At 37.0% G+C, this 12,683-nt stretch overlaps 1 protein-coding gene across 4 annotated transcripts in view; it reads left to right on the top strand.

Annotated features, from left to right (window-relative positions):
* Positions 1–12,683, top strand: part of LOC131155227 (uncharacterized) — a 65,209-nt gene that overhangs the window by 17,962 nt on the left and 34,564 nt on the right. For all 4 annotated transcript variants that reach the window (XM_058108218.1, XM_058108216.1, XM_058108215.1 and 1 more), the window contains 3 exons: positions 10,343–10,419; positions 11,248–11,327; positions 12,110–12,170. In XM_058108218.1, the coding sequence (XP_057964201.1) occupies positions 10,343–10,419; positions 11,248–11,327; positions 12,110–12,170 (218 nt within the window). The remainder of the gene's footprint in view (positions 1–10,342; positions 10,420–11,247; positions 11,328–12,109; positions 12,171–12,683) is intronic.

Raw genomic sequence — 12,683 nt, 5'->3', positions numbered from 1 at the left:
GTCGGAGTATATCCTTATGCCACAAAGAAGACTTTAAAGTTCTCATTGGTACCATTAAGTTGGCATTTTTTCTTTTTGTCTAAACTCACCTACAACCGAGTGCTTGTTTGCCAGGAGGAAGTTCACTGAGTTTGCAAATACCAGTTTGCTACTCTCAGAATCCATGGCTTGGCTCCAGCCAGATTGTTGAAACTTGAAGGATTTATTAATAGGGATAGAGAATAAGGCCAAAGAAAAAAAAAAAAAAAAACGAATCAGCTCAAGGAGAAAGGTGGGCATATGAAACAATGGGATGCTTGGTGTTACAAATATTAACTTGATATGCATTTTTTTATTAGACAAATGAATTATATTAACAATGAACCAAAAAGTGCTATAAGGGGAGAACAAGATGTCCTCCAAAGAAGAAATGATCCCTAACAAGATTAGGCAGCGGAAAACCCCTAAAAAGCCCAAATGAATGGGCTCAGAGAGAGGCCAAGGACACTACTCCATCCTAGATTTGAAGAGTTTATGCGATTATTGAAGGTTCTTGCATTCCTTTCAACCCATAAGGTCCATAAAATATGAAAACCACACTATGCTGCAGCACTTCTCCCTTCTTGCCCATGCAAAACCCTAATATTTGATGAGTAGCCTGAGGTGACATCCAAGCTTCATGAAAACAAGAAAAGAGAGCTCTCCAGTAGCAACCTTGCAATGTAAGAAAAGGTGAATACTCGTTTCGTTGGACTCATGGTACATCATGCACATGTTAGGTGAGGTCCTCTAATTTGAATAAATCATATGTGCTAACCCCATTCAAAGTCATGGTCCAGATAAAGGTCTGAATCTTGAACGGAACTTTAGCCTTCCATATGGTGTGGCTCCAAGGAAAAAAAATTGGATGTGGGGGATTTGAGGATGTGAAGAATGAAAGATTTGGTAGAAAAAAATATCATGGATCGCCCTCCCACACCCTCTTCTCTTCCTTATTGAGTAAAGTAGTAAGCTTGTCAACCTCTTTTTTGTTGAGATTCCTAAAAATAGATGGAAATCCCATGAAGGAGAGTCCCCCTTAGAAGAAAAAATGGCAACGAGTGCATTGTGAAGGAAAAAAAGTTTCAACAAGCAAGGCACCATCAACTCCAATGAACCCTCACCCAACCAAGCATTTCCCAAATATGAATCTTGTTGCCATTGGGTGTGAGCGAAGAAAAGACTAGCAACCTGAGACACGAACATCCAGGGGCTAGCATGAGGGGACCTCCACAATCATTTGGACTCTTGCAACCTCTAGAGCCGCACCTTTGAGATGAATCCCGTGCTTACTTTTAATCACCTTTTCCCCTAAGACGTTTACTTCAAAGAGGAACCTCCACACCAATTTTCCAATTAAAGAGATGTTTTTGGAAACCACATTAATGCTCGCTAACCCACTCTTGGACAAGTTGACTATTAATCCTAAAATATTTTTTAAGATTTTTAACAAGATAATTGCCTTTCAAAATTTTGGAAAATTGTTTCAAGAAACATCGTGTCATCAACGAATTGGAGATGAGACACATCACCTCCTCCGTGCCAACAGGTAATCCCCAAATCGACCCCAAGTTATGCGCAAGTGAATTTGTGAGAGCATAATAGGAGTATAGAACATTTGCCCCCATGGTAAACAAAGGATAAAAAACACCACATCCCCTTGCCTAAGCCTTCAAGAAGCTTTAAATCACTAGGCTGCCAATTGACAACAACATAAATGTTGGTCAAACTTAAGCACCCTTTATTTCATTTCCTTCATGTGGCCCCAAAGCCTTTACTGTACATCACCTCACTAGAAAACCTAAGTTCACCCTATCATAAGCCTTCTCAAAGTCTAGCTCTTACCCTTTCTCCTCACATCCTCTACCACCTCGTTGGCCACCAAAATAGTGTGCAAGATTTGTCATCTATAAAAAAGGAAAACTGAGCCTAATGAAGCAGACTCAACCATGATCACCATATATTTCAAAACCTCTCTCAACCTCGTAGGTTAAACTTTAGACAAAATCTTATATAGGCTAGTAACTAGGCTAATAGGTTTGAAATCATATTTCTAGAAATTGGTGGGTAACAAACATTGCATATTGATAGATTCCTAGAATATTGGCGATATCTTGGAGGTCCTTCGATTCACAATTGTTACGGACTGTTATTGGCTGTTATAGATAGTTACGCTATGGGATTGGTTTAATTTAGTTAGTAATTTTTTTATATAAAAAAAAAAATTTGAGTTGATTTTCTTCGACCTTTAGTATGTATTTTTTAATAACAAACATTCAAATAAATGTAACTTTTTTTTCTCATTAAAATTATATTTTCATATTCTAAGTCCTCATTTTTTTTGCTTGTTTTTCTTGCGCATAATTTGGAGGCAAAATGCATTTTATTGCTATGCATTTTTATTCTTGTTTAATATATGAATATCTTATATTATATTTCTTTAGATAGTAATCATTCCATTAATTATTAAAAAAGTAAAAAAAATGGCATTCTACATTTTATATTTCTTTGCATTTATGATTTCTTAGTTTAAATTGCACTAATAATCAATAAAGTAGTGAAAAGTAGCAAATCATGCTTCTTCTTGCAAAGAGCAAAGCAACCAAGATGACATGCAATCCTTGTAGTATATGTTTTATTTAAATTGATTAAAATTTAACATTAGTATGTAGGATTTTGGGATCAAAACATGTGAATCTATATGTTTTTAACAAGTTGCTAATGCAAAAAATGAATTCACGAACTTGGTGCCTATTACTCATTACATAATGTTTGCAATGGCCACAACAATTATATTGTGACTATTATCTTTTTTTACAACCATGCCTGAAATCCCTCAACCTTGTTGATGTCTCCTTTGGGATGATTGTCAAAAAAAACAACAACAGCAATAACAAAACCAAGCCTTAAGTCCCACTAGGTGGGGTCGGCTATATGAATCATTTTCCGCCAATTTATGCGATCATGAACCATTTCTTTTGACAAATTTAGGGCTATTAAATTCAGTGCTATTAACTCCGTCTGTGATGCACTTAATGTCCTAATTTTTTTACACATAGCCGGTCCCAAGCCCAGGTAAAGGAGGAGGGTTGCGTTAGGTAGATGATAGCCAGTGTAAAATTTGTCATATCACTATGATATGGATGGTTGTAAAAAAATTAGAGTAAAAAAGTAGATTTCATTCTATTACCCACAACCCCGCTTCTATGAAATTCCTTAAAATACCTCATAATATCCTCTTGCAGCATTTCCTAATTCTCCTAAAAAATGCCATCACGAAACTATGAGGGTTTGGGGCTTTTTCTTTACGCATATTGTTAAATGTCCCAGCCCGTGAAGTATGTACGTGTGCCCCGCAGTGGATATACAATATAGAGTCAGAAGGGGGGGTGAATGGCTCTTTTCTCGTGTTTCATATTTTCTCTTCAAAACAATGGTCTTGGCAAGATGACAAGCAATTATATCACAATATAGAATTTAAATCAAGCACAAGACAAATAATAAAGAGCAGGGAGAGAAAAGCTAACACTGGGTTTTAATGTGGTTTGACACCAAGCCTACGTCCATGCCTTGGGACCAATCCAAGGATTCCAAAATCCACTAAAGTACTCCTTTACCGGCGGAGTAAGCCTTACAACTCGGGAACAAATCTCTACCCGATCACAAAGAGCCTTCGGTTCACAAAGAACCTTCACCAACAACAGTTCACAAAGAACCTTTTTACAAGATGATGGAAATACAAATGATGCTCCTCACAATGAGCTGATAATACAAAACAAACCTCACACTTCTCTCTCAAGAATTGAATCAAACACAATTAAAGAACAAGAGAGATGAGCACTTGTGAATATGAACTAAATGCAAAGTGTTAGGTTTTGGATTCAAATATGTTTTTCACTAAAGTGCTTGTATTAATAATCAAAACCATGCTAAACAAGTCTATGGACTTGTATTTATAGCCAAAACACCCAACTAGCCGTTATTGGATCGTTGGGAGCAATTCCCAAACAAAACTAGCTGTTTTCTAGCTGTGATGGCGCTGGGCATGAGACCCCTAGTCGACCATTCCCTTGTACTAGTTGACTAGTCACCTGGTCTGTGAGAAGTAATTAGCTACTGGAATTGCTGGTCGACCATTCCCTTGCTCTGGTCGACCAGTGACCTGAATCAGAAAAAGTTACCAGCATAAAAGTTGTGAGATTTTTTCTTAGCTTTCCAGGGACACCAAGATCGTGCTTTTTGGACTCTTCTAGCAAAAGTTATACCCCAAATACCGAAGGGTGTTCAGGAAAGGTGATTGGTGCATAACTGAGGTTTTAAACCCGACCAAAGCCTTTTAATCACTTAAAACATTCTTGGACAAAAGTATATGAAATATATAAGTCTAATAAACTTTAATACTTGTCCAAATGAGTTTCTCCTTGAATATAAGATATCTTGTTAATAGAAACATATTTGAAAGACCATTTTGATATCTTATATACTTGTATGTCCTTTATTGAAAATATACTTTACTTTCTTTGAATTCTTAGGACATAAGACTCGTTTTGATAAAACCGGGACTAAGTATGAAGATGTTCAAAATACTAAGATGTTTGAAAACTTGTCCCTTTGAAAACGTATTATGAGTTTAGGATTCTTTTGACATACTCTTTATTTTAATTTTGAAAACTATGAACGTGCATTTGTCACTTTAGGTGAAATCCTACAAATAAGGGTTGTGTGTGGTAGTTCGTGTTGTAACTCTTTATTTTAACTTTGAAAACTATGAACGTGAGTTTGTGACTTAGGTGAAATCCTATAAACTCTTGTGTCCTAGTATGCATGTATTGCTCAACTCTTGCTTAGAAATCATGCAAGAAACAAAACACGAGTTACAACACGAACTACCACACACAACCCTTATTACAAATAATTCAACAATAATCTTCCTTTGGTTATTCTTGGGTTCTTTTTGAGTACGTGTCCATCTAATCTTTCCTTTTCGACATCTACTCGGTCCGATCTTTGCCTTTGATCCAGTACTTCATGAATTCGTCACTGAAACCTATACTAAACATGATCTTCAAAGATAGGAAACACTAGGAACAACATATATGTTAATATCATCAAAACATATAAACATGATTTTGTTGCCCCCGAGGCTAACACAGATCAAACACATTTTTTTTATTTTTAATTTCTTCCATTTCAAAAAAAGGCTTCTTAAGCCACTAAGATGAGGTTTGATGGGGTTCCAATCCAAACCCTCCATCCTTTAACTAAAGAAATCCTTAGTGGATGGATGTTTGTAAAAATTTGTATCTCCACGCCGATGTGTGTATGGCTTGTAACTCCGGCCTTGGAATCTAACTTTGATCCTTAATAGAATTCTTCCCCTCTTCTTATTATCCACTAAGGAACCCCAAATTGTAGTCCAGGCCCACTTCACCTGCATTTTTTGGTGCCAACTCATGTCATCCTATAATATAATTCTAGATCCTTAACATAATACTTCCTCCTCTTCTTATTATCCACTAAAGAACCCGGAGTTGTAGTCCAGGCCCACTTTGCCCTTGTTTTTTGGTGCCAACTCATGTCATCCTAGAATCTAACTCTAGATCCTTAACAAAATACTTCCTCCTCTTCTTATCATCCACTGAAGAACCCCGAGTTGTAGTCCAGGCCCACTTCACCCACCCTTGTTTTTTGGTGCTAACTCATGTCATCCCTTAATAACAATACCTCTAGATCATTACAAAGCCTAGCCTTTCTTTCCCCAGCCTCCTCATCTAAGAAGCCATGCTCCTTTGCCAATTTTTCCAAAGATGTTATTTTTAGCCTCTTTAACATTATGAAAACCCCCTCATTCCATTGTTTCAGCTTCATATTTGCGTACTTTAGTTTTTCCATTAGTTTAAACCCCTCCCGTCTTGGACCAGACCCCTCCCTGGCCCCCAACCTAACCAAACCCTCACACACTTCTTGAATGAGGGGTGCACCAACCAGATGTCCTTGAATTGAAATGGTGTGGAACCCCTCTGCATTGGCTTGGAATCAAGGAGCATTGGACAATGATTTGAGAGAAGCCTCTTCTACATTACATATGGAACGTTATCTTCCCACATGTTGTTGAATAGGAATCTATTAATGCACAAGGAAGCTTGTTTGTCTCCCAATGCTATCCAAGTGAAACCTCATTCTTGAATAATCCACATTACTTTTGCTTCTGTTATGACAAAAGATTCCCTTTTGTGTGGAAAAGGTCCGTATCAATAATTATGATTTTACATCTAGGCAATTCTTGTTCGTTCACAAGAAAATATTTTCTTTGTGCATCAATAAAAAAAATTTGCTTTTTTGGAGAGATACTATTTCACCAATCAAGTCGTAGGTATCTAGCATGGTCTTGCATAATGATTTCCCATAAACTGGTGATGAAGCATATAACTTTTACAAATGTTTCCATTTTCCAATTCGTACCAATCATTCTTGCCCACTGTCCCATATAAAGAAATTGAAACTCGTCATACTACTAGGTACCCTAGAGCCCCTTGGTCTATCCCTAGATTTGCAAATAACATTGAAGTCACCCCAACCACCCACCATGGGCTACAAAAATTAAGAACATCAGCTAACTCTTTGAAAAAAAGAGGAAGAATTTGGACCATAAACTGATGTAAACCACCACTCCCTAGAAGCTCTACAATTAAGAAAAACAAACAAAAATAAAGACCCTACTAGACAATCCCTACCCTCGAGTCCCAAATCATAATATAATCTCCCAAATGCAGCCGGAGAGGGGAGAACCATCTGATCTTTTCCCCTCAATTCCCAGATGCTATGAATAGAAAATGCATCCATCTTGAATTTTAGTCTCCTGGAGGAATAGGTTGTCAGGTTTTTTGTTAATTAGTTCCTTAACCATTGTTCATTTACCTCCTCGCCCTAAACCCCTAATGTTCTAGGACAATATTTTCATTTGACACTCTTAGGCACCCGGGAGGACCTTCCTCCCTTCTCATAATTAATCAACGAAGCTAGTACTCCAAATCCCTACTCAACTTCTTAGCATTTTCTCTTACCTCAGGCTTTTGTACCTTTAGTCTAACTCTCTCCCTAATAGGGTCACTAGAGACCAACTTGGTCTAGGAGATCCTAGGCGTCTTGGTTATCCCTCTCATCCTCCACAATTTTGGAAGACCCCCTTTGATAGACTCTTTATGGCAGAAGGGCAATAATAAACTTGTTTGGGACAACATCAAATGCGTTGGATTTACCTAGTAGGCATGTGGTTGATCATTCCCAAGGTGTATTGACTCTAGAATTGTGTTGGAGTTAGGGACTATGGACAAATTGGAAGATGGAACGTGGTTCTATCCATGACTGGACAGCGGTGGGTTACAAATTCCATAGGAGGGGAGATTTGGGCTTGGAAAGGCATCAAAGCTACCTAGGAGAAGCGAAAGGCTTTGAACCTCATCCCTCTTACCATCTCTTGGTGTGCTTGGAATGAAAGAAATAAGAGAGCCTTCAAAGATACAGCTACTCTGCTTAAGATTTGCAAAGAGAAGTGGATTGCTATTGTTTCCAGCTGGCTTAGTGGGAAGATTGCTAATGATCTTAATGTAATCTTTGATGTTTGCGACACTCTATGGATTGGTTGATTTTTTGCACCATGGGATGGCATCCCCTTGATGCCTTGCTAATATAAATTTCATGTTACTAATTAAAAAAAAAGAAAAAGAATCACACCATTCTTGTCATACTCAGTTGCTCCTTTAGATGTCTCATCCTCAGTTTATAGATCAACCTTTGAATCCCCTTCCGGCTCAGTTACCATTTTTCTGCAATCATTTTCATATTCATATTCATAATGAGAAACAAAACTCGGAATTATCCCCTTTGAAGTTCGAATAGTATGCTTCTCCTTCGGTTTCTGCACATCTGCTTCCCTTTGTGTCGTGCGTTTGTTCACCTACCTCCATCTTCAACTTCATCCTTGTGTAAACCTCTGACACTCGGTTCAAAATCTGATTAGGCACAATGCAAGTCTTCATCAAAAAAGGTCCCCAGATTCCCCAGGACTCGCCTTTGCTTTTATTGATTGCCATGACGATGATGCTCAAAGTAATCATGATTCTCTCTTCTTTCTTGTTAACAAACGGCCAAGTGGTTTGGGCCTTGGGCAAGCATCATTTTTGGGCTTTGGAGCCTTCAACATCAATGCTTCTTTGTAACGTAGATGGGCTCTCATATGGGTCTCTTCCACAATGTCTTGAAAACCTCCATAGAGCCACCTTAGCATTGGGCTGGAATGCCTTATTAATCTGAGCCCTCCCTATGTTGCGCTTAAATCTTTGAAGAAAAGGCCTCCTTGAGTGGGGTAAGTCATTCAAATTCGATAACCTGCCCAAAGTGGGTATTTGCCTTCCATATTTGCTCTTCGTATGGTTAGTTTTGCCATTCCTAGCAACTCTCCCTTCACAATCCACCTCATTGGAATTTCTCCATCAGTGGTGATGTTGAGCTTCCGATCTTGAAAAGAGAAACTATGTTCTACCCTCATTCATGGAGCCATGGTTCAGGCATTGCAACCTCCTCTGCTTTCTTAAGCGCTCTTCCCAAAATTTCGTCCAGCACAATGCTTTAATTCCATCTTGTAAGCATATCCTCTGGGTCAAAGAGGGCGACTGTGATTTTAGTTTCTTTCATCGGTTGGCAAATGGGAAATGAGAACGAATTTATTAGGGAGTTGGATGGGAGAAAAGATAGGATTATTACTGATCCTAGCTGTCTTGCTTCTAAAATTGCTGATTTCCATTCTAACATGTATTCTGAGGAGGATGTTTGTAGACTGATGGATGAGGGGTTAGAGCGGAATCCCGTTTCTAGAGATCCGATAAGTTGATTGTAAAGACTTTTTGATGAGTAGGAAGTGAGGGGGTGTCGTTTTTGGGATGGAGAGGGATAAGGCTCCAGGACCAAATGGTTTTCATATGCCTTTTTTCAGGATTGTTAGGTTGTGGTTAAATGGGATTTAGTTAAAATCTTTGCTGAATTTTATGGGAATGGGATTTTGAGCAGGAGTATTAACTCCACATTTATTGCTTTGGTGCCTAAGAAGAGTAGATCTATTAAGATAGAGGACTTCAGACCTATTAGTCTAGTTTCAAGTGTGTATAAGATCATTGCTGAAGTATTGCTGAAGTATTAACTAATGCTTGATAAGACCATTGGGAATTTATAATTATCTGTAGGGAATCTTTTATGATCATCAAGACCATACGTCAATTTTAGCATGTTCAACAGATCCCATACTTAAAACATGTTTTTACAAATGAATCCGTGTCATGAGATGATAAAGAGACTCACCATTTAGATTATTATCTAAAGTGTAATGTTGTTTATGAATTTTAGTCATCTTCTATTCAGCGCCTGCCTTAAACGTCCAACAGGAACTGTGTTAAAAAAGCAATAGTAACAAACAACACCTAAAGGCTAGCATAAAAAATAAAAAAGAAAAAAGGGCAGCCCGGTGCACAAAGCTCCCCTGCACGGGGTCCGGGGAAGGGCGTACCACAATGGATCTATAGTACGCAGCCTTACCTAAAGCCTAATATGTCAAAAATTATTTGGAAATTGTTGCTTGATGCTGCATATGTCAGCATTGATGGTCTTATTAGAGCTGAAATTAGCCAATTAAAATTGGAAATCAAGCATGCTACACTCCTCTAGGGCTCTATGTAGTTTTTTAGCATGTCAAGACATTAAGGAAACCTCCATTAATTGAGCCAACCAACACAAGTGGAACTCTCTTAACTTAATTTCGTGAAACATTTTGCCTAGTTGGAATAATGCAAGAGGTCTTCTTTCCTCACGTGTGAATTTTTTATATTTTAGCTGGTGGGTTCATGAGGTTGCTTGTCCACCTATGAATATTGCTAAATGCTAACATGAATCTTCACTGGGTTTAAAGAGCTTGTAGTCGTTAGACTGCCACTTGACCAAAAAGCTTAAGCTGTTAGTTTTTGGGCCAACAATGCATTATGTCAAGCCTTAACACTTCCCAACACATGCTCTCCAATTGCCCTTGGGGAGTTAAACAAAGAATGAATAACACCCATTATGGGGAGTAAGATAATTTTTGACAAAGATAAGATATGCGTCAGCAACAAGAATAGAACCTAAGACCTTTTGACAACCGTGACTCTGATACCATGTTACATAACACTTGACCTAATCGCTTAAGTTGCTAGCTTGAGGGCCAAAAATATATATCAAGCCTTAACAGAGTCTATAGTTCTTTTCATTTATGTGAATTTCTGCCTTTTTTCCTATTCAGGTAATGCTAGCCTTGAGGCTGCTGTAAATTGGATTATTGATCATGAAGGTGACTTAGATATTGATCAGATGCCTCTGGTATGGTGACTATTGTTTTGATTGGCTCTCCTTTCTAGCACTGTCTATGGATCTCTATGTTATACTATATTGGCTGTTGAGTTTTTCCAGGGTGTTGGTGTTAGCAATTTATTTGTAGTATATGTTTCTAGTATGCAGAGTTATATATGTATGCCAGTGTGTATGTATGTATGTACGTATATATGTATGTATGTTAGCATGTATATATACGTATATGTATGTATACATTTATCTATATAGATGTGCATGCGTGTGTATCAGGGGAATATATCACTAACTAGGTTTGAGCAGACTTTATGCTTGACCATTCAAAAATTTGTGTAGTGGCATGATACAAATATTTCGCATGTTATTTAATAAATGTGCCTTGTATTAAAAACGCAAGCAAGTAAGCCTAACGGATGGAGAATACTCGAGATAAGAACACACAAAAGAGTGGGTGCTACGAAAAGGACTTCCTTTCATCGTGTAACATAGCTATAGTCATCCTTTTGAAGTCATCAGTATTTGACACTATCAAAAGCAGCAACTCCACCTTAAGTGCCACATTCTGAAGACTTTTAGAACTTCAAAACTCAATAGCTTATTAGCTAAAATAGAAATTCAGGCAAAAGAGTTTCATATTTTCTGCTATCATGCTAAGTGTTGTTTACGGTGTTGACGAAGATCTGACTGAATATTACAGCTCTATTACACCTAAACATCATAATTTGCATATTGATTTCAAGCATGATGATAATTCTCTTGTGCTTATGCTCTAGAAAAGAAGAATAATTTTGAGTTGGGAAAATTTTCAATCTTATTGTAACATGTGTTCAAGTGACACAGGTAACAGTGAACATCAGTATTGATGATTCTACACCTGCTGATATTACCGAAGAAGTAAAGATAAAAGCACAACTGCTAAGGTTTTCTTTCTGATACTTTGTTTTTGCCTGTTTTTGATGAAAGCCTTTATAATTTGTTGTGAGAATTAAGAAAAGTTTGTTGAATACTAGCTTTCTTATTTATGCATTGGAAACCCTGATTATACTCATTGATGATTATTTTGATATTTGATGCTATAGCAATTGCTTTGGTTTAGAACATAGTTACTAGAAAATATAAATACTTTAGCTGTCTAGCAAATTGCAAATTGGTAAGAACGTTCTGAAACATGGTATATTGTTTGGAGCTCTAAATGTAGTGTTCAAACTTTCTTCTAGCCCTATGTTTGGGTATCCTTTGGATTTGGATTTGTATTGGATTTGATAAAATGTAATATAAAATTGTATTGAAATTTGTCGAAATCCAAATCCAAGGTTCACATCCATAATCCCAAACGCAGCATAAGTATTTTTCATGACATTGGTTTTTATTAGTTTAAATGATGAGTTGTTGCATTATAACATCTATGCATGAAATATCTTTTAAATTTTAAAAAAAATGCATTGATATTCTTTCTTAAGTGCCATTATTTATCAAATGAAAAAGTTTTATAATGCATTTTCACTTATATTTCTACAGAATCTAAGCATATTTTGCCTTACTGCATGTTAGAGCATGAATCATACTGCCTGCTATTCCTGTTTGATGAGCTGTAATATTGCACAATCTAAGTAACATTGGTTTTAAAATACTTTCTCTGACTCATGCTACTACTAACTTTGAGTTGTTAGATTTACTGAACTAGAACTTTCCTTACTTTTAGGGGACACGCACACAAAACTGATAAAGAAGAAGAAAAGAGATCCAAAAGAGAGAGGGAGAAGGTACTGTCAAGACATCTCAATGGTTTCTTCTTTTCATACACAATTTTTTTTTCTATTTTTTCACAAAATTATGGATTTTGTTAATAGGTATACGAAATTGATAAATGTTGCATTATTTAGTAAGGCTTCCATTTGATTTTTGTGTTGAATGGTATTTTTGTCCTTTTGAAGCATGATATTTAGTTTCACAGAAAAGTTGTTACCGTATGCTGATTGAAAAAGTGTAGATATAATTGTTGTCACAGAAGCATGGATGGAGATCAATGGAGCAATAATAAATCATAAAGATCGCACCAGAATTGATGTGGCTTGTCAAAATCGACCTACACCCACAGATGAGAGAGTTATTCACTATGATGTAAAGAAACAATATATACAACATATGGAGTAACCACTTAAAACCAATGCATGCGAACAAACACCTTAATTGTCCATCTTGAAGTCTCACTCTTACGGAAGCTCTAACGCACAATTCCTCCTTAATTTCTACCATAATTCATGGGAGCCTTTCTC

The sequence above is a fragment of the Malania oleifera genome, chromosome 5, assembly GCF_029873635.1.
Source record: "Malania oleifera isolate guangnan ecotype guangnan chromosome 5, ASM2987363v1, whole genome shotgun sequence".
Classification (NCBI taxonomy): domain Eukaryota; kingdom Viridiplantae; phylum Streptophyta; class Magnoliopsida; order Santalales; family Ximeniaceae; genus Malania; species Malania oleifera.
Note: the sequence above shows the minus strand (reverse complement) of the source record. Positions and strands in the feature narration are given on the sequence as shown.